Source organism: Somniosus microcephalus, chromosome 5 (genome assembly GCF_052327205.1).
Source record: "Somniosus microcephalus isolate GS21.2 chromosome 5, FLI_Smic_1.0, whole genome shotgun sequence".
In the NCBI taxonomy this organism is placed as follows: Eukaryota; Metazoa; Chordata; class Chondrichthyes; order Squaliformes; family Somniosidae; genus Somniosus; species Somniosus microcephalus.
The window spans coordinates 30,084,180-30,106,014 of NC_140991.1; the positions used below are offsets into that span (position 1 = coordinate 30,084,180).

A 21,835-nucleotide genomic window follows, 5' to 3' on the forward strand; every position below is an offset into this window, starting at 1 on the left:
CAGTGCTAGCAAACCTCCCCGCTAGGATATTGGTTCCCCTCTGGTTCAGGTGTAAACCATCCGACTTGTACAAGTCCCACCTTTCCCAGAAGCAGACCCAGTGATCCAGGAAACTAAAGCCCTCCCCCCTGCACCATCCCTTTAGCCACGCATTCATCTGTTCTATCTTCCCATTCCTATACTCACTAGCACGTGGCACCGGGAGTAATCCAGAGATTACAACCTTTGAGGTCCTGCTCTTTAATCCTTCACCTAGCTCCCTAAATTCTTGCTGCAGGACCTCATCCCTCTTTTTACCTATGTCGTTGGTACCAATGTGGACCACGACCTCTGGCTGTTCACCCTCCCCCTCCAGAATGCCCTGCAGCCGCTCAGTGATATCCTTGACCCTGGGACCAGGGAGGCAACAAACCATCCTGGATTCACGTCTACGGCCACAGAAACGCCTATCTGTTCCCCTTACTATAGAATCCCCTACCACTATTGCTCTCCCACTCTTTTTCCCCCCTTCCTGGGCAGCAGGAGCACCCCCAGTGCCAGGAAGTTGGCTGCTGCTGCCTTCCCCTGGTGAGTCATCCCCCTCAACAGTATCCAAAGCGGCTTACCTGTTTGAGAGGGGAATGGTCACAGGGGTCTCCTGCACTACCTGCCTGCTTCTATTGCTCCTCCTGGTGGTCACCCATTTCCTATCTTCCTGTGCAGCCCTTCCCTGCGGTGTGACCAACTCACTAAACGTGTTATCCACGAACCTCTCAGCATCGTGAATGCTCAACAACCCATCCACCCGCAGCTCCAGCGCCTCAATGCGGTCTGCTAGTAGCTGCAGATGGATGCATCTCTGGCACACGTGGTCATCAGGGGCACCCGCAGTGTCCCTGAATTCCCACATAGAGCAAGAGGAGCATATCACGGGGCTGGGCTCACCTGGCATGACCTTCCCTTTACTTAATTTAAATTAATTTACTATCACCAATTAAAAATATCTCTAAGGCGCTTGTATAGTCTACCAACAGTCCCTGCTACACCAGAAAAGACCCTAGTAACTATAAACTACAGAGTTTAAGTTTAAAAAAGAGAAATACTCACCAACCAATCACTTACCTGCTCCCTGGTGACGTCACACTCTGATTACTTTTTACCTCTCTCCTCTGCTGTTGATTTGGTCGGGCCTCGGTCTTCGCGCCGGTTTTTATACCGGGCTCACCTCCGCTCTGCTGCCGCTGCTCCCTGGGACTGGTCGGGCCTCGGTCTTCACGCCGGTTTTTATACCGGGCTCACCTCCGCTCTGCTGCCGCTGCTCCCTGGGACTGGTCGGGCCTCGGTCTTCGCGCCGGTTTTTATACCGGGCTCACCTCCGCTCTGCTGCCGCTGCTCCCTGGGACTGGTCGGGCCTCGGTCTTCGCGCCGGTTTTTATACCGGGCTCACCTCCGCTCTGCTGCCGCTGCTCCCTGGGACTGGTCGGGCCTCGGTCTTCGCGCCAGTTTTTATACCGGGCTCACCTCCGCTCTGCTGCCGCTGCTCCCTGGGACTGCACTGGGGAAATTACATCAACATTTGGTCCCCACAATGGCTATGGTTAAATGCACCAAATGGGGCATCGCAGACCAGAAGGGTTTCTAGTCCTGGGTTGTCCAGTCCGTTAGCCACATGGGGCTAACTGGAAATCCAGATGTTGCTAACTGCATTTTTGATTAGTGAATAACAAATGGGTAAGAGACACCATCACTGGACGTGTGATCGCAATAGTCACACCTCTAGCCAAGCTGTTCCAGTACAGTTACAACACTGGCATCTATCCGACAATGTGGAAAATTGCCCAGGTATGTCCTGTCCACAAAAAGCAGGACAAATCCAATCCAGCCAATTACTGCCCCATCAGTCTGCTCTCAATCATCAGCAAAGTGATGGAAGGTGTTGTCATCAGTGCTATCAAGCGGCACTTAGTCACCAATAACCCGCTCACTGATGCCCAGTTTGGGTTCCGCCAAGACCACTCGGCTCCAGACCTCATTACAGCCTTGGTCCAAACATGGACAAAGGAGTTGAATTCCAGAGGTGAGGTGAGAGTGACTGCCCTTGACATCAAAGCAGCGTTTGACTGAGTCTGGTATCAAGGAGCCCTAGTAATGGGGAAGTCAATGGGAATCAGGGGGGAAAACTCTCCACTGGTTGGAGTCATACCTAGCACAAAGGAAGATGGCTGTGGTGATTGAAGGTCAATCATCACAGCCCCAGGACATCGCTGCAGGAGTTCCTCAGGGCAGTGTCTTAGGCCCAACCATCTTCAGCTGCTTCATCAATGACCTTCCCTCCAGCATAAGGTCAGAAATGGGGATGTTCGCTGATGACTGCAGAGTGTTCAGCGCCATTCACAACTCCACAGATAAGGAAGCAGTCCATGACTGCATGCAACAAGACCTGGCTTGGTCTGATAAGTGGCAGGTAACATTTGCGCCACAGAAGTGCCAGGCAATGACTATCTCCAACAAGCGAGAGTCTAACCACTGCCCCTTGACATTCAATGGCATTACCATCGCCGAATCCCCCACCATCAACATGCTGGGGGTCACCATTGACCAGTAACTTAACCAGACCAGCCACATAAATACTGTGGCAACAAGAGCAGGTCAGAGGCTGGGTATTCTGCGGCAAGTGTCTCACCTCCTGACTCCCCAAAGCCTTTCCACTATCTACAAGGCACAAGTAAGGAGTGTGATGGAATACTCTCCACTTGCCTGGATGAGTGCAGCTCCAACAACACTCAAGAGGTTAGGCACCATCCAGGACAAAGCAGCCTGCTTGATTGGCACTCCATCCACCATGTTAAACATTCACTCCCTCCACCACCAGCATACCGTGGTTGCAGTGTGTACCATCTACAAGATGCACTGCAGCAACTCGCCGAGGCTTCTTTGGCAGCACCTCCCAAACCCGCGACCTCTTCCACCTAGAAGGACAAGGGCAGCAGGCGCATGGGAACACCACCACCTCCAAGTTCCCCTCCAAGTCACACACCATCCTGACTTAGAAGTATATCGCCGATCCTTCATCGTCGCTGGGTCAAAATCCTGGAAATCCCTCCCTAACAGCGCTGTGGGAGTACCTTCACCACACGGACTGCAGCGGTTCAAGAAGGCGGCTCACCACCACCTTCTCAAGGGCAATTAGGGATGGCCAATAAATGCTGGCCTTGCCAACGGCTCCCACATCCCATAAAAACAAATTTTAAAAATACTGTATATGCGCAGCATATGCATGTGCGCTTTAACCGTTTAGCACAGTTGCTGGTAAAATGGCCAGATGAAAAGCAGAGTGTGCTCGTGTTTTTTTTTTGATCAGTGTTATGTGTTTTAGTTCCTTGGGTACTGTTTATTAGTTAGCTACTAAACTCGGGTGAAAATGCCAGACTTCAGCACCATGGAAACATCAGCAACATTGTACGGAGAGGGGAGCTGTCACCGTGGGAAAAGAAAGACTGCACCGTTTCGCACCCAATGGAGGTAGATGTTTGTTAAGTAAGTATACATGTGAAGCACCTGTATTGCGTGTGAGGGGTTCTCTACTAAAATTGGTGCCTGTGGCCATTATGGTGCAACTGTAGCCATGCCTGTGGCTAATCATCTCTTTCTGTTGGACAACACTGCTCCAGTCAGATCCCTGCTCTGTGCTTAGTTAGCATATCTTAGCCAGTGCAGCTGTGAACATATAAGTTGCCTCCATGTTCTCCGGGAGGGCAGGAGGAATGGAAAGCCGCAGCTCCTGCTCAGAGAGCCGGCACGGGCACGAGGGGTCGAATGGCCTCCTGCTGTGCTGTATGACTCTTAGATTAGGTTCATAGTCAAGCTCCGTCCATACTTGCATGTGAATGAGCGAATGATCACGTGGAGAAGGTTTCTGTCTGCAATAGCATTCAAAAGGTTATTTAAAAAAATATATAAAGCTGTAAGAGATTAGCATTTTGTATGGCGCAGATAAAGGAATAAGAGATTGGAGTTGGGGATGGGGGGGGGGTGCACAGAGATAGGGGAGGGAGCTGAAGTACTCCTGATACAGACCTGCAAGAATGTTGGCAAACACTACACTTAATTAATACACATTAAACGAACAGCATTATTATGAATTGCATTTTAAACATTTATGGTGTCGTTAATTGCAATAGGGGGAGGCAAAGTTTAAGGCCCTCAAAAATCAGTACACAAAGCACTTTGTCTACCTTTGTCCTTGGAATCCGAATACATCACTGAACCATTATCTATCTGTACTTTGAATCTATTTTTGAATTCAGAATCCATTGCAGGACAAAGTTTAAATATCCAGAACAGCATGGACCATTAAAAAACAGCAGAGCTATCAGCGTTAGAGATACGGTAAATGTGATCTTCACCATCGAGAACCATGACTGCTTGAAATTTCATTTAAAGAGCTGGATATTTTGTTTTGGAAAGGACGCACATACAAAAATCATCCAGTTTTAAGCAGACGGGGTGAATTTTTTGGAGCAGCCAGTTCAGGAAGGCAAATAGCGGGGGTATGGTAGTGTAGTGGTAATGTTACTGAACTTGCTCTTGTCCAACAGGTTCGAGGCTCTTACTCCCTGTGAGGATGGGAACAGGGACTGCGGGGAGGATGAGCAACCTGGCCACAGCACCGTGGAGCGGGGGGCCATTCAAGTGGGGGGAGTTAAAAGAAATGTTGTAGTGGTAGGGGATAGTATCGTTAGGGGGATAGATAGAGTTCTTTGCAGCCGAGAGCGAGAGTCCCAAAGGCTGTGTTGCCTGCCCGGGGCCAGGGTTAAGGACATCTCCTCTGGACTGGAGAGAAACTTGGAGTGGGAGGGGGAGGATCCAGTTGTTGTGGTCCATGTTGGTACCAACGACATAGATAGGACAAGGAAGGAGGTTCTGCTAAGGGAGTTTGAGCAGCTAGGGGCCAAATTAAAAAGCAGAACCACAAGGGTAATAATTACCTGAGCCACGAGCGAATTTGGCTAGGACCAATAAAATTAGAGAGTTAAATGCGTGGCTCAAAGACTGGTGTGGGAGAAATGGGTTTTGCTTCCTGGGACACTGGCACCAGTACTGGGGCAGGAGGGAGCTGTTCCGTTGCGACGGGCTTCACTTGGCCAGTGCTGGGACTAGAGTCCTGGCGGATCAGATAACTAGGGCTGCAGAGAGGGCTTTAAACTAACTAGTGGGGGGGGAGGTTCCTAGAGAGCAAATAATAAAAATGACAACAGAGAAGGTCATAGACTTAGGTAGCAGTGGGGAAATTAAAAACCAGAGCATGTCAGGAAGGGGCAGAAGGTATGGAGTAAAAGGTAAAGTAATAAAAAGGGTAAAAGCAGGAACTAAGTGTCACAAAACATATTTGAAAGTTCTCTATCTGAATGCACGTAGCATTCGTAACAAAATAGACGAGTTAATGGCACAAATAACTACATATGGGTATGATCTTGTGGCCATTACAGAAACATGGCTGCAGGGTGACAATGCCTGGGAATTAAACATACCAGGTTATTTAACGATCAGGAAGGACAGGCAGGAAGGAAGGGGAGGTGGGGTGGCTATGTTAATAAAGGAAGGAATCACTGTAATACAGAGAAATGATATTGGGTCAAAAGATCAGGATAATGAAACAGTTTGGGTGGAGGTAAGGAATAATAAGGGGAAAAAAACACTAGTGGGCGTAGTCTATAGGCCTCCGAACAGTTGCAACTCTGTTGGACGGAGTATCAATCAGGAAATAGTTGAGGCTTGTAATAAGGGAACATCTATAATTATGGGGGATTTTAACTATCATATTAATTGGACAAATCAAATTGGGCAGGGCTGCCTTGAGGATGAGTTCATTGAGTGTATTAGGGATGGGTTTCTTGAGCAGTATGTAACTGAACCGACCAGGGGGCAAGCAACCTTAGATCTGGTCCTGTGCAACGAGACAGGATTAATTAAAAATGTCCTAGTAAAGGATCCCCTTGGAATGAGTGACCATAACATGGTTGAATTCCATATTCAATTAGAGGGTGAGAAGGTTGGATCTCAAACAAGCGTGCTAAGCTTGAATAAAGGAGACTATGAAGGTATGAGAGCGGAATTGAGTAGAGTGGATTGGGAAAATAGATTAAAGGGTAAGACGATACATGATCAGTGGTGTACATTTAAGGAGTTATTTTACAACTTCCAAAAAATATATATTCCACTGAGAAGAAAAGGGTGTAAAAGAAAAGACAGCCATCCGTGGCTAAGTAAAGAAATTAAGGATAGTATTCGACTAAAAACAAGGGCATATAAGGTAGCCAAATCTAGTGGGAGGATAGAGGATTGGGAAAACTTTAAAAGACAGCAAAAAATAACAAAAAGATTGATTAAGAAAGGGAAGATAGATTATGAAAGTAAATTAGCAAAAAATATTAAAACAGATAGTAAGAGTTTTTATAGTTATATAAAAAGAAAAAGGGTGGCTAAAGTAAATGTTGGTCCCTTAGAGGATGAGACCAGGAAATTAATGGTGGGAAATATGGAGGTGGCAAAAACACTGAATGAATATTTTGTATCAGTCTTTACAGTAGAAGACACTAAGAATATCCCAACACTGGACAAACAGGGGGCTAAAGGGGGGGAGGAGCTAAAGACAATCAAAATCACTAAGGAAGTGGTACTCGGTAAAATAATGGGACTCAAGGCGGATAAATCACCTGGACCTGATGGCTTACATCCTAGGGTCTTGAGGGAAGTGGCGGTAGGGATTGTGGATGCATTGGTAATAATTTTCCAAAACTCCCTGGACTCGGCAAAGGTCCCAGCAGACTGGAAAACTGCTAATGTAACACCCTTATTTAAAAAGGGCAGTAGGCAGAAGGCTGGAAACTATAGACCGGTTAGCCTAACATCTGTGGTAGGTAACATTTTGGAGTCCATTATTAAGGAGACAGTAACAGGACATTTGAATAATCATAATTTAATAGGACAAAGTCAGCATGGTTTTATGAAGGGGAAGTCATGTTTGACAAATTTGCTGGAGTTCTTTGAGGAAGTAACATATAGGGTGGATAAAGGGGAACCAGTGGACGTAGTGTATTTAGACTTCCAAAAGGCATTTGACAAGGTGCCACACAAAAGATTATTGCTTCAGATAAAAAATCACGGGATTGGGGGGAATATTCTGGCATGGATAGAGGATTGGCTATCTAACAGAAGGCAGAGAGTTGGGATAAATGGTTCATTCTCAGACTGGCAATCAGTAACTAGTGGTGTTCCGCAGGGGTCAGTGCTGGGTCCCCAACTCTTTACAATCTATATTAACGATTTGGAGGAGGGGACCGAGTGTAACATATCAAAGTTTGCAGATGATACTAAGATGGGAGGGAAAGTAGTGAGTGAGGAGGACATAAAAAACCTGCAAGGGGACATCGACAGGCTAAGTAAGTGGGCAGAGATTTGGCAGATGGAATACTGGAAAGTGTGAGGTTATGCACTTTGGCAGGAAAAATCGTAGAGCAAGTTATTATCTTAATGGCAAGAAACTGGAAAGTACTGAAGTACAAAGGAATCTGGGGGTCCTGGTGCACGAAACTCAAAAGGTTAGTATGCAGGTGCAGCAAGTGATTAAGAAGGCCAATGGAATGTTGGCTTTCATTGCTAGGGAGATAGAATATAAAAATAGGGAGGTATTGCTTCAGTTGCACAAGGTATTGGTGAGACCGCACCTCGAATACTGCGTACAATTTTGGTGTCCATACTTAAGAAAGGACATACTTGCTCTCGAGTCAGTACAAAGAAGGTTCACTCGGTTAATCCCGGGGATGAGGGGATGGACATATGAGGAGAGGTTCACAGAATCACAGAATCACAGAAACCCCACAGTGCAGATAGAGGCCATTTCGGCCCATCGAGCCTGCACCGACACATATCCCACCCGATCCCCGTAACCCCTACACCAACACATATCCCACCCTATCCCCGTAACCCCACGTATTTAATCCCCCTAACACTAAGGGTCAATTTATCATAGCCAATCAACCTAACCCGCACATCTTTGGACTGTGGGAGGAAACCGGAGCACCCGGAGGAAACCCACGCAAACACGGGGAGAATGTGCAAACTCCACACAGACAGTCACCCGAGGCCGGATTCGAACCCGGGTCCCTGGCGCTGTGAGGCAACAGTGCTAACCACTATGCCACCGTGCTGCCCACGGTTGAGTAGATTGGGACTCTACTCATTGGAGTTCAGAAGAATGAGAGGCGATCTTATTGAAACATGTAAGATTGTGAAGGGGTTGGATCGGGTGGATGCAGGGAGGATGTTCCCGATGATGGGTGAAACTAGAACTAGGGTGCATAGTCTTAGAATAAGGGGCTGCTCTTTCAAAACTGAGATGAGGAGGAACTACTTCACTCAGAGGGTGGTAGGTCCATGGAATATGCTGCCCCAAAAAGCTGTAGAAGCTACATCATTACATAAATTTAAAACAGAAATAGACAGTTTCCTGGAAGTAAAGGGAATTAAGGGTTACGGGGAGCGGGCAGGAATTTGGACATGAGTCTAGGTTCGGATCGGTCATGGCCCTGTGGGTAGCGGAGCGGGCCCAGGGGCCGTGTAGCCTGATCCTGCTCCTATTTCGTGTGTCTAATTCTATTAGATTCAGGAGATGGTTCTGTGATAGTGGATTGGCGGTTAGGATCAGATCAGCCATGATCTTATTGAATGGCGGAGCAGGCTCGAGGGGCCGATTGGCCTACTCCTGCTCTTATTTCTTATGTTCTTATGTAACTAGTAATCCAGAGGCCTGGGCTAAAGAAAGACATACTTGCCTTAGAGAGAGTGCAGCGAAGGTTCACTAGACTCATTCCTGGGATGAGGCAAATGCCCCATGAGGAGAGATTGAGTAGACTAGGCCTATATTCCTTAGAGTTTAGAAGAATCAGAGGTGATCGAATTGAAACATAAAACTTCATAAGGGGCTTGACAGGGTTAATGCTGAGAAAATGTTTCCCCTGGCTGGGGAATCTAGAACACGGGGTCACAGTCACAGAATAAGGGGTCGGCCATTTAGGACTGAGCTGAGGAGAAATTTCTTCACTCAGAGGGCTGTGGATGCTCAGTCATTGAGTATATTCAAGACAGAGGTCGATAAATTTTTGGGAACGAAGGGAATTAAGGGATATGGGGATAGTGCGGGAAGGTGGAGTTGAGGTAGATCAGCCATGATCTTGTTGAATGGCGGAGCAGGCTCGAAGGGCCAAATGGCCGACTCCAGCTCCTATTTCTTATCTTCTTAAAAGCTTAGATATTTCAGTGGGGTCAACTCGGTTGAAGGGTCTGCCGCAAGGGAAGAGGGGGCAGGAAGAACTGACAAAAGGCCAGAATCAGAGGACTGACGGGTGGGCAGAATACAAGGCTGGAGGAGGTTGCTGAGGTGGGATGGGGCAATGTTGAGGGGGGAGTTTAAGTTTAGTATGCTGGGGATAGGCAGCCAGTGTGGATCACTGACTGGAGTGAGCAGAAAGCAGGATTTGATGGTTGCATTTTGGTCCAGCTAGTGTTTGTGGAGATTGGGTAGCACGAAAGGATGACGCCGAAGGAATAGTCTTGAGGTGACAAAAGCCCGGGCAAGCATTTCAGTGACGGAGGCAGTCACAGAATCACAGAAACCCCACAGTGCAGATAGAGGCCATTTCGGCCCATCGAGCCTGCACCGACACATATCCCACCCGATCCCCGTAACCCCTACACCAACACATATCCCACCCTATCCCCGTAACCCCACGTATTTAATCCCCCTAACACTAAGGGCCAATTTATCATAGCCAATCAACCTAACCCGCACATCTTTGGACTGTGGGAGGAAACCGGAGCACCCGGAGGAAACCCACGCAAACACGGGGAGAATGTGCAAACTCCACACAGACAGTCACCCGAGGCCGGATTTGAACCCGGGTCTCTGGCGCTGTGAGGCAACAGTGCTAACCACTATGCCACCGTGTCAATGTTGTATAACTGGAAATAAGGTTTTATACTTGTGTGAAATAAAAACAGAAAATGCTGGAAACACTCAGCAGATCAGGCAGCGTCTATGGAGAGAGGAAGGCAGGGTTGACATTTCAGGTCGGTCAGCGACCTTCCTTCCAGTCCTGACGCAAGTGGAGTGTGGCCAGCTGCCTCCCGGGAAATTAGCTCGCTGACTGAGTAATCGATCGCCCTATGATCAATTTCACATGGTTTGCAAGCCATTAAAAACGTGAAACCCCCTCCACAGCAACGCTGGGTGCTGGAATGTAATAGCATCCACCTTAGCAACAGAGGAGAGCCATGGCATTCTCAATGCCCAGCACTGCCAAAAATGTTGATGAAGTTAAATAGAAATAACAACAGAAAATGCTGGAAAAACTCAGCAAGTCAGGCAACATCCGTGGAGAGAAATTTGAGTTGACGTTTCGGGTTTGACCCTTCTTCAAAACTGGAGAGAAAAGGAACTAGATCGAAGGCAGGGCTGCGATCGGACAAAAGAATAAAAGAACCAAAAGAAGTAAAAGAGATTAGAAGCTAGACGAGATGGTAATAGGCTGTGATTAGGTGTAAAGTGTACTGGCAGGGCAAAAGATAGCTGCCAGGTGTGAGAGAGAAACAAAAGGAAAGGGGGGGGGGAAAGGAAAGGAGTGGAAAAATATAAGTGAAAATGAAATAGGGGCCGAGGTTATGATCTGAAATTGTTGAACTCGATATTGAGACCGGAAGGCTGCAGAGTGCCTAATCGGAAGATGAGGTGCTGTTCCTCGAGTTTACGTTGAGCTTCCGTGGAACAGTACAAGAGGCCAAGGACGGTGAGGTCCGAGTGGGAATGGAGCGGTGAATTGAAATGACAGGCGACCGGAAGCTCGGGGTCACCCTTACGGACTGAACGGAGGTGTTCCGCAAAGCGGTCACCCAATCTGCGTTTGGTCTCCCCAATGTAGAGGAGACCGCATCGTGAGCAGCGAATACAGTATACTAGATTGCGAGAAGTACAAGTAAATCGCTGTTTCACCTGGAAGGGGTGTTTGGGGCCCTGGACAGTGGGGAGGGGGGAGGTATAGGGGCAGGTGTTACATCTCCTCCGCTTGCACGGGAAGGTGCCAGGCGAAGGGGAAGGGCTGTTTGGGGTGATAGAGGAGTGGACTAGGGTGTCTCGGAGAGAGCGGTCCCTGCGGAATGCTGAAAGGGGAGGGGAGGGGAAGATACGTTTGGTGGTGGGATCACTTTGGAGGTAGCGGAAATGCCGGAGGATGATCCGTTGAATGTGGAGGCTGGTGGGGTGAAAGGTGAGGACAAGGGGAACCCTATCGTGGTTCCGGGAGGGAGGGGCAGGGGTGAGGGCAGAGGTGCGGGAGATAGAACTGACACGGTCGAGGGCGGTGTTGGATGACTCATTTCCTTCATTAACATGCGACTTACTTGAATACATCGACCCAAAGCATAATCACAGTCTGCTGTCCCTTCCCAAGGGAAAATCCCAGCAGTGGTGGCAGCCGGCAGAACATTTCCCCAGGCAACTTCCCTCCCCCACGTGCATTACTGAAACTGTTTTCACCTGAAGTTAAACAAACTAATTGTTTAACTTAAACACACCTGCCCCCCCAAAACTGCTTTACCTGCAGGGCCTGGGAAAATGAAAGAGTGAGGTTATAGTGTGTGTGGGGGGGCATACAGTACAATGAGTAAAGGCCTTCACTAGTAGGTAGTCTCTCTTACATTCACATCCTCTGCACACCACAGGAAAATACCAAAAGCATTAGACAGATTTTTGAAAGGTAAGGGAGTCGAGGGTTATGGGGAGCGGGCAGGGAAGTGGAGTTGAGGCCAAGATCAGATCAGCCATGATCGTATTGAATGGCGGAGCAGGCTCGAGGGGCCAAATGACCTATTCCTGCTCCTATGTCTTATGTTCTTATGAAATTAGAAGGAGGTCTCTCTATAGGAACTAAAACATCAGTTTTCAGGATCAAAATACTGCAGATCCTGGAAATCTGAAATGAAAACAGAAAATGCTGAAAACACTCAGCAGGTGAGACAGCATCTAAGGAGAGAGGAAGGTAGGGTTACCGTTTCAGGTCGATGGCCCCCTGAAACATTAACGCGGTTTCTCGCTCCACAGGCGCTGTCTGTTTTCCAGCACTCTCTGTTTTCAGGAACAATCCACTAAAGGCATTGTTGCATGCTGCAATTCAATCTAAACAAGGTCTACTAGTTCTGTCACCTTGGATGTGCTATCAATTGGAACCTGATTCAGATGTCCAGGAGGCAGTCATGGAAGAGGTGGAAAGATGGCCAAACTGTTCTTACAAAATGCAGGTTGCATTGCACCATCCACTTGGCTAACTGCAACTTAGATGCTAGTTTGCCTTGGGTCTTTGCACTGTAGGAAACTAATAATTATAAAGACTTCCTAAAATTACTCTTGGCAACTAAGGGCTTTGCAAGAAGTTATGATTTGTGCGGTGGATGAAACTACATGACAATTTCTTGACCCAAACAAAATGAAGCTGGGAACTAGTGGATGCCGTGAGAGGTATCAGGAATTCTCATGCAACAGCCATAGTCTTTAATCACAGTCCTTCAACCAAAGTGTCACTGGACTTGGATGCGATACTTAACCCCTTCTCCTTCCCCACTCCATGCAAGAGATTCCTCATGGAGGTAACACAATCTGACCTCTGCTCAGTGACACGATGTGTGAGAATTTCCCAAAGACACTAAGCGCTCAGCAATATTGCTTTTCTCTCTTGCTCTCTTCATTTTATTTTCCCTACTGCCCATAGGATTAACAGCAACTTGCATTTAAATAGCGCCTTTAATGTGGCAAAACGACCCAAGGCGCTTCACAGGAGCGTTGTCAAACAAAATTTGACAACGTACCACATATAAGGAGATATTAGGACAGACTTGGTCAAAGGGGTAGGTTTTAAAGGAGCTTCTTAAAAGGAGAGGTGGAGAGGCTTAGGGAGGGAATTCCAGAGCTTAGGGCCTCGGCAGCTGAAGGCACGGCCACCACGGTGGAGCGATTAAAATCGGGGATGCGCCAAGAGGCCAGAATTAAGAAAGTTCATGCAGAAATATTACTCTTGGCGTAGCCTCCATCTTTGATCAGAAACACAGGATCTGATGGTTGTCTGGAAAGAGAAACTAGTTTGAATTGGGAAGCCACCGGCTCCTGAAAATATCCGAAACATAATTTTTTTAGCAAGGGTCAGCAATAAGGTGATTAGTAGATTTAAATTTGGCAATCGTGATATAGGTAATTGAATAGGCTCATAAATGGTGGATGTCCTGTAATATAGGGAAGTATTGCATTGTGCACACACGCCCAGCAACTCAACAGCTACTTATTCCATGCGTGGGTGCTCAAGAGCAGGAAGGGACTTGGCACCTTCCCGTGCAAGTGCAGGAGATGCAACACCTGCCCTTATATCTCCCCCCTTCCCACTGTCCAGGGCCCCAAACACCCCTTCCAGGTGAAACAGCGATTTACTTGTACTTCTTGCAATCTAGTATACTGTATTCGCAGCTCACGATGTGGTCTCCTCTACACTGGGGAGACCAAATGCAGATTGGGTGACCGCTTTGCGGAACACCTCCATTCAGTCCGTAAGGGTGACCCCGAGCTTCCGGTCGCCTGTCATTTCGATTCACCGCTCCATTCCCACTCAGACCTCACCATCCGCGGCCTCTTGCATTGTTCCACGGAAGCTCAGTGTAAGCTCGAGGAACAACACTCATCTTCCGATTAGGCACTTTACAGTCTTCCGGACTCAATATCGAGTTCAACAATTTCAGATCATAACCTCGGCCCCTATTACATTTTTATGTATTTTGTATCCACACCTTTGGTTTGTGCCTTTTCCTTTTTTTCTCTCCCACACGGCAGCTGTCTCTCACTCTGCCAGCGCATTTCACACTTCATCTAGAGCCGTCTTTTGTCTCTTTACCGGTCCTATTACCGTCTCGTCTTGAATATCTCTTAATGTCTCTTCACCTCTCAGACCTTCCCTTTTGTTCTTTCATCCCCTCCCCCATTTCCCAGCCCCCAAACTGGCCTTTTAATCTGTTTCATTTCCTGCTTTTTTCTCAGTCCTGACGAAGGGTTTCGACCTGAAACGTTAACTCTGTTTCTCTCTCCACGGATGTTGCCTGGCCTGCTGAGTTTTTCCAGCGTTTTCTGTTGTTACTTGGAGATGGTCATGGACTAGCCACTACTCACGAGCAATGTGACACAACTATAGTGAAAGCAAATATGATTCTAGGAAATACATTGCTAAGCTAATAAAGCACTATGGCTTTAGTGATATGAGGCGCTGGTATGTTCACAGTTGGAGTATTTTGTCCATTTTTTTTTGTCCCACGCCTAACAATAGATTTTGAGGTTCTTGGAGAGTACAGAGGAGGGCAGCTATGACTAAACTTTGTGACAAAAATTGGCTTGGAGCGTTATTCACTTTGGAGCAACATACAACTTGGAGGGCTGGGACTCAGATTTTCACACCAGATTGGTCATAGTATAGATATTTAAATGGGGAAGTGATACAGGAACTAGACAGTATGGATATAGAATGTGTGAGGGTATTCCAAGCGACAACTGATTGACCAGTGAACTTATAAAGTCTCAGAGCAACCTCAGTACACTTGTACGCCACTGCTCTGGCTCTATATCCCAATATTCGATTTGCTTCTTTCCATTAAGAAAGAACCCAGGAGCGAAGTGGACTCATCGCTGTGCTAATTCTACTCCTTTTCATTCTATAATCCATTCTTAGAATATTCAGTACTTAATGTTTAATCAATATTATTGAATTTACCGCTTATCTGCCCAATTGCATAACAGATGTATATCCTTCTGCAAAACATTAAATACATTATCCAATCATACAGCCCCCTCTATTTTAGTGTCATGTGCATATTTAACCAGCTTAGAATTCTGCATCCAGTTCATTTTTGTAGTTAAATAGTAACAATCCAAGCATGGACTTCTATGGTACTCTAATCAGCATGTCGACTCCCCCCCACTTGAGTATTTTGCTTTTTAATCCAATTTCTCATCTAGTCCCACATTCTACCTTAGAGTCCCATTGCTTTTAGTTTAATGAATCTGGGTTTATTTTGACTTCTAGCAGCCCTTTGACTGTCACTGGAACTTCATAAAATTCTCAATAGTCGGGAGATTTGTCAGGCAAGATTTCTGAAATCCATACTGGCTGTTGCTTATTACACCATTAGTGTGCAGGATCTCCACACCAGCTTACTTCTTAGTATAGTCTCTGTTATTTTAGCCCAGGACTAGTGGGCCAGTCGTTAACTAGGTCCAATGTTCCCCCGTTTTTAAACATGGGCATTATATTTGCCAGCTTCTAACCTTGAGGAACCCTCCAGGACCCAATGAATTGGCCATTACTGTAGCTTGTGCCCTGCAGATATCCTTAAGTAGCTCCAAACAGGCTGCTTGTGTCACTTCAGACAAGCCCTAACTTTCTGTGGCGAGCTTAGTTTGCATCTAGTGTGCAAGTTCAGCAACTTCATGCCGTTCAACGCATTTCAATGGTGAGCCAGACGGCGAGATTTCGCGAAGCTAACGGCGGAGCGACACATCTTGGGCAGCAACCTTTGGATTTCCACGTTTAACCTCGCATCTGCCCTCGCCTGAAGCTGCTGTAGCATTAGCGCATAAATAACGGCCAGCGCCATTCACAGCACCGTTATTTTGACAGCAAATTATGGGCCAATCTGGGGGGGTTTAAGTGATGTTGATCAAGGGATAAATATTGGCCAGGACACCAGGGAGAAATACACTCTCTGGGCAGCACGGTGGCATAGTGGTTAGCACTGTTGCCTCACAGCGCCAGAGACCCGGGTTCGAATCCGGCCTCGGGCGACTGTGCAAACTCCACACAGACAGTCGCCCCGTGTTTGCGTGGGTTTCCTCCGGGTGCTCCGGTTTCCTCCCACAGTCCAAAGATGTGCGGGTTAGGTTGATTGGCTATGATAAATTGACCCTTAGTGTTAGGGGGATTAAATACGTGGGGTTACAGGGATAGGGTGGGATATGTGTTGGTGTAGGGGTTACGGGGATCGGGTGGGATATGTGTCGGTGCAGGCTTGATGGGCCGAAATGGCCTCTATCTGCACTGTGGGGTTTCTGTGATTCTGTGTGATTCTGTGATTCTTCAAAATAGTGCCATGGGATCTTTTATCGTCACTTGACCTCAGTTTAATGACGAAAGGCCATCGACCTGAAATGTTAACTCTGTTTCTCTCCCCACAGATGCTGCCTGACCTGCTGAGTATTTCCAGCATTTTCTGTTTTTACCTCAGTTTAATGGCTCATCTGAAAGACGGCACCTCTGACAGTGCAGCACTCCCTCAGTACTGCACGGGACCATATCTTGCCAAGGAATGATCAAGTCTCATCCCAGTAGCAGACAACTGTGGTGGTGTCTAGCCACACACACAGCTTGCCCTGTACGTTGGTCTAGAAGTGTATACATATCAGGAACGGATGAACAGGCTGGGTCTCTTTTCTCTTGAAAAAAGGCTGAGGGGTGACCTAATAGAGTTCTTTAAAATTATGAAAGGTTTTGATAGAGTGGATACAGAGAGAATGTTTCCACTTGTGGGGAAGAGCATAACTAGAGGCCATCAATATAAGACAGTCACCAAGAAATCAAATAGGGAATTTAGAAGAAACTTCTTTACCCAAAGAGTGGTGAGAATGTGCAACCACAGGGAGTGGTTGAAGCGAAAAGTATAGATGCATTTCAGGGGAGGCTAGGCAAGCATATGAGGGAGAAGGGAATGTGCTGATAGATTTAGATGAGGAAAAATGAGAGGAGGCTCGAGTGGAGCATAAACGCCAGCATGGACTGGTTGGACCGAATGGCCTGTTTCTGTGCCGTATATCCTATGTAATGTTCCATGCCGACTTGATCTTGCTGCCTTTGGTTCTGATCAGCTGGTGTGTAGATCGTTGCTCTGTAGTCACTTGCCTGGAGCTCAGTTCCCTTGTACATTAGGTGCCCAATCAAGTCCAGTATATGTCTATTCTCACTGTTAAACGTGGGGAAGGTGGTCACAGGCAGATCACCTGTCCTCCATGTCAGATTCAATTCAACATCCTTGTTTTTTGTTAAAGGGAAGTTCTCTGGTGGATCATTGCCACAGCAAGTTCAGCTAGAAGGACCACATAAAATAAAGTTAGCCCCTTACTTGGGTTGCAGCTGGGATTCCTCTAAAATGGAGCATGGATCCCTGCTTTTGAACTCTACTTAGTATTTACTGCCATGACTGGGTTGGCAGGCCTCACAGGGACGTAGCATCTCCATGGATATCCAATCTGTTCTGACCCATGGACAGCTGCCTTATGAAAACTCTAGGTGGAGCTGAGGAGAGGCTAGTTTTCATTTCCAGTTCCACTCTTTAGTGATCACAAGTGGTTCCTTCAGTTTATGCAGAAACTGAATAGGGCAACCTACTTTCAACCTCTTTGCCTCTCCTGTTCTACTCCCTCCTATCAAATAGAGTACGCAGGTTAGAAATAGATTCTCTAGCCCAGTACTGAATTTACCTTTCTATGTGAATTATTATTATGGTGTGAGCTGCTGTTAACTGGCACAATCTCTCTCCAGATCTCTCTCTCCCCGCCCCCCTTTCTTCCATCGTTTGTATCAAGCAATATGGTAATGATACGGCAGAAAATAAAGTGTAACAAGACAAAAGCCACAATGTTAAACTCCTTGCTGCCTCTGGATCTACGGTCACCCGGTGCGGAGGGGAGCGGGCAGGTCGGAGGACCTCCTCGTGGGACTGCTCCTGGACCTGGCCAAGGTGGCCATTAACAGGTCCAGGCAGCGGGCGACCGAGGGGGCCGTCCGGCCCGATTGCCTGCCTCCCTTTCGCGGCTATGTTCGCACCCGGGTGACCCTGGAGATGGAGCACACTGTGTCCGCCAGCACGCTCGAGGCCTTCCGAGACCGGTGGGCGCCACGGGGTCTGGAGTGCATCATTTTCCCGGCCAATGTGATTGTAAGAGCCATAAGAAGCGCCACTACAGTGATTTTGATTTAGGTTGATGGGCCTTGTTTGGTGTTTTATTGAGTTGCAGTTAGGTGGTACACAAAAAGAGAGATCTGCGTTCCTCCCTCTTTTAAAATTAGCAGATTGAAATACTTGGTACAGGAGTCGAGACTTGAGTCAATCAGTCCCCCCGCCCCACACACACGCTATTACATAAGAACATAAGATATAGGAGCAGGAGTAGGCCATTTGGCCCTTCAAGCCTGCTCCGCCATTCAATAAGATCATGGCTGATCTTCTACCTCATCTCCACCTTCCCGCCCTATCCCCATATAGAAACATAGAAGATAGGAGCAGGAGTAGGCCATTCGGCCCCTCGAGCCTGCGCCACCATTCAATGTGATCATGGCTGATCATCCAAATTCAGTACCCGGTCCCTGCTTTCTCCCCATACCCTTAAGAAATATATCCAACTCCTTCTTGAATATATTTAATTAACTGGCCTCTACTGCCTTCTGTGGTAGAGAATTCCACAGGTTCACCACTCTCTAGGTGAAGAAATTCCTCATTTCTGTCCTAAATGGCTTACCCTTTATCCTTAGACTGTGACCCCTGGTTCTGGATTCCCCGACCATCGGGAACATCCTTCCTGCATCTAGTCCTGTCAGAATTTTATAAGTTTCAATGAGATCTCCTCTCATTCTTCTAAACTCCAGCAAGTACAAGCCCAATCGACCCAATCTCTCCTCATACGTCATTCCTGCCATCCCAGGTATCAGTCTGATGAATCTTCGCTGCACTCCCTCCATGGCAAGAACATCCTTCCTCAGATAAGGCGACCAAAACTGCACACAATACTCAAGATGTGGTCTCACCAAGGCCCTGTACAACTGCAGCAAGACATCCTTGCTCCTGTACTCAAAGCCTCTCGCTACGAAGGCCAACATACCATTTGCCTTCTTAAACTAATATCCCTTGATTCCTTTAGTTCCTAAAAATCTATCGATCTCTGCCTTGAATATACTCAACGACTGAGCCTCCAGAGCCCTCTGGGGTAGGAAATTCCAAAGATTCACCACCCTCCGAGTTAAGAAATTTCTCCTAATCTCAGTCCTAAGGGTGACCCCTTATCCTGAGACTGTGACCCCGTGTTCTAGATTCCCCAGCCAGGGGAAACATTTTCCCAGCATTAACCCCATCAAGCCCCTTAAGAATTTTATATGTTTCAATTAGATCACCTCTGATTCTTCTAAACTCTAAGGAATATAGGCCTAGTCTACTCAATCTCTCCTGGTAGGGCAATCCCCTCATCCAAGGAACCAGTCTGGTGAACCTTTGTTGCACTCCCGCTAAGGCAATGTATATACATGATAACTCAGCAGGTTATATTACAACTTACTCCAGTGAGGCTGTGCTCTCAAGACAAATATCACTCCCCCCCCCATATGTATTTTTAATGGAAAGATTAATACTACATTTAACTGCATTTTGGCAAAAGCCTATTTCTCCATTTCAACCATCCAGGGGCTGCGATTCTACTCTCAACCACAACATGGTAATTTTGTCCTGATGTCACTTCATGCTGCAGTTTGTGTTTATATTTACATTATTACACTATTTAAAGACCCCCCTCCAATCTTCAGTAGAAAGTTCAGAGATCCCCCTCCCCCTCTTAACTTGAACCTCAGATTGCAGCTCTTTGAACTCTGTGCCACGCACTAACCTCCTTATTTTGTGTGTTGAAAATGAGATGACCAAAAAATCCCTACCACCGCCGCATTTTAAATGCGTGCCTTTGCCGATAGATCCGAGTTAGAATAACCCTTCTGATTAATTGGAAGGAAACTGTAGATGTAGTTGGGTGTTTAATTGGCCTCATTAACCTGACTTCAGGCTGTGGGGTCAGGCCTCCCAACCCACATTTTTCGAGTGGAAGGCAGACAGACAGACAGGCAGCAACATTTCGCATTGACTTCCTGTACGAACTTCCCCATATTCAAGCAACGTGAGCGTCCAACAACCCCTCTCTCCGCCTCGCCTGCATGTTTACATCTGCGGCTGGTGTGGACGAGTCAGACTGGTCCGCCAGAGCTCTCTCACTCACACTCTCACACACACCCCCGCTCGCAATCTGCCCCCTCGCCTTCTGTTTATAAACACAGTAGCGGGGGGACACAAACAACACCTACCGGGATATTCAGACGCAACATGCGTCTCTTGTTTCTCTTCATCCCGCTTTTCTTTTTATTGGAATCCACGGCGGTGCTTCCCATAGGGTCTCCTGGATAAGAGGGAGGGATCGGGCGATTCCAACACTTGAACTTGCGGTCCCTCTCGCCAGCTGAACCGCACACTCCTTGGAGGAGAAGAGGGGGGGGGGGGAAGCTCGGGGCTCTTCAACCTCCCTTCCCTCTGAAAGCTCGATAGTCCTTTGAGAAAAAAAAATCACCTCCAGCTGCCACAACCACTCATCTCGGCGAATCTAGATACAAAGGCCAGACAGCCGTGTGAAGTCCGCTTTAAGAAGCCAACTGTTCTCGCCAAGATGTTTATTGTGATCCTCGCCCTCTTCTAGCACACGTGAGTAACACAGTTCCCAATCAAAAGGCTCCCCAAAGGAAAACAAATACACATTGAGAGAGAGAGCGAGCGAGCAGTCAGAGCTCGCTGTTTAAAGGGCTGAATGCGAATCCTCTTATTTTATTCGCTTCTCTCTCTCTCTTATCAATGCTCTGCAAATCGACACACTGCGAAGTCAAAGCACAGATTGCAATTGATGAATAGGTTTAAAACGCGTGTCCGATTTTTAAAAAGGGGAGGTGGGGGGTGGAAAGAGAGAAATAAACTTTTTTTTTTAAGTTTCAGGAAGTGAACTCTTGGCTCGGCGACGGATGACGCTGGTGTCAATCTGTCCAAAATGCCAAGTCCGAGTCATCCCACCTACACACACACACCCACCAAACCCCCCGCCCCCGCTGAACTAGCCTCCCCTCTGTGTCCCCACTTAACGCGTTGTCCATCGCACCCAAAGCAAAAGGCAACAGAATTTCTGGTGGGTGGGGGGGGTTCTTCATAGGTTGCTACACAGGAGTAACAAAATAATGCAACATCTGTAACCCAATTTTGAATCATATTCCTCCCTCCCCACATTCAACACACAAGTATCTCCCGACCCGAGGTTATGCAATACTCTATCGCTATCCTCGCCAAAGTATTGTAAAATGTAACAAGCAATGGGCGGCGCTGCTCGAGATTTAGTAACAGAAAAAAAACACAATTTTTGTTCAAGGCTAGAAGCGACCTCCCACCGACCCTGGAGACATATTTTGATATAAAAAACTTGATATTTCTCCGACCCAGTTTTTAAAGGTTTTTTTTAAGCAATGCTACTACATTCTTTCAAGATCTTTTATTTCATGTTGCAACCTTCTCCCCCCCCCCCCGCCAACCAAAAAAAAACTTGTGTGCAACCAGTTTCTAAAATAAAAGTATGCTACATTATAGTGGCGGGTGCAGAAAAAAGAAAACTGGTGAACTGAGATGTACAAACACAGGCAGAATCTGCACGGCTCCCACTGGCAGCTCAGTCTCGGATGTTACAATCTATATATATAAAACCTCAAGAACTGGTCTAATGTCCTTTTCTCCCGTCACCGGTGATTTAGTTCCGTGCGAGTGTGTTGCAGAATGAGATAGCGGGGAAGAGAGCAGAGCCGCACGTATTTCCTCAGCGTCCAGTGAACGTGTGAAGCCACAGGACCGCATTGCCGCACCTGCAGTTCTGCACATTATCCAA

General features: G+C 47.2%; 1 protein-coding gene across 4 annotated transcripts in view; it reads right to left on the minus strand.

Annotated features, from left to right (window-relative positions):
- LOC147116981 (5'-AMP-activated protein kinase subunit gamma-2-like) overlaps window positions 1–20,436 on the minus strand; it is a 564,967-nt gene extending 544,531 nt beyond the window's left edge. For all 4 annotated transcript variants that reach the window (XM_085987492.1, XM_085987491.1, XM_085987493.1 and 1 more), the window contains exon 1: window positions 20,229–20,436. In XM_085987492.1, coding sequence (XP_085843618.1) covers window positions 20,229–20,312 — 84 coding nt within the window. In that variant the 5' untranslated portion in view covers window positions 20,313–20,436. The remainder of the gene's footprint in view (window positions 1–20,228) is intronic.
- Window positions 20,437–21,835: the final 1,399 nt, after the last annotated feature.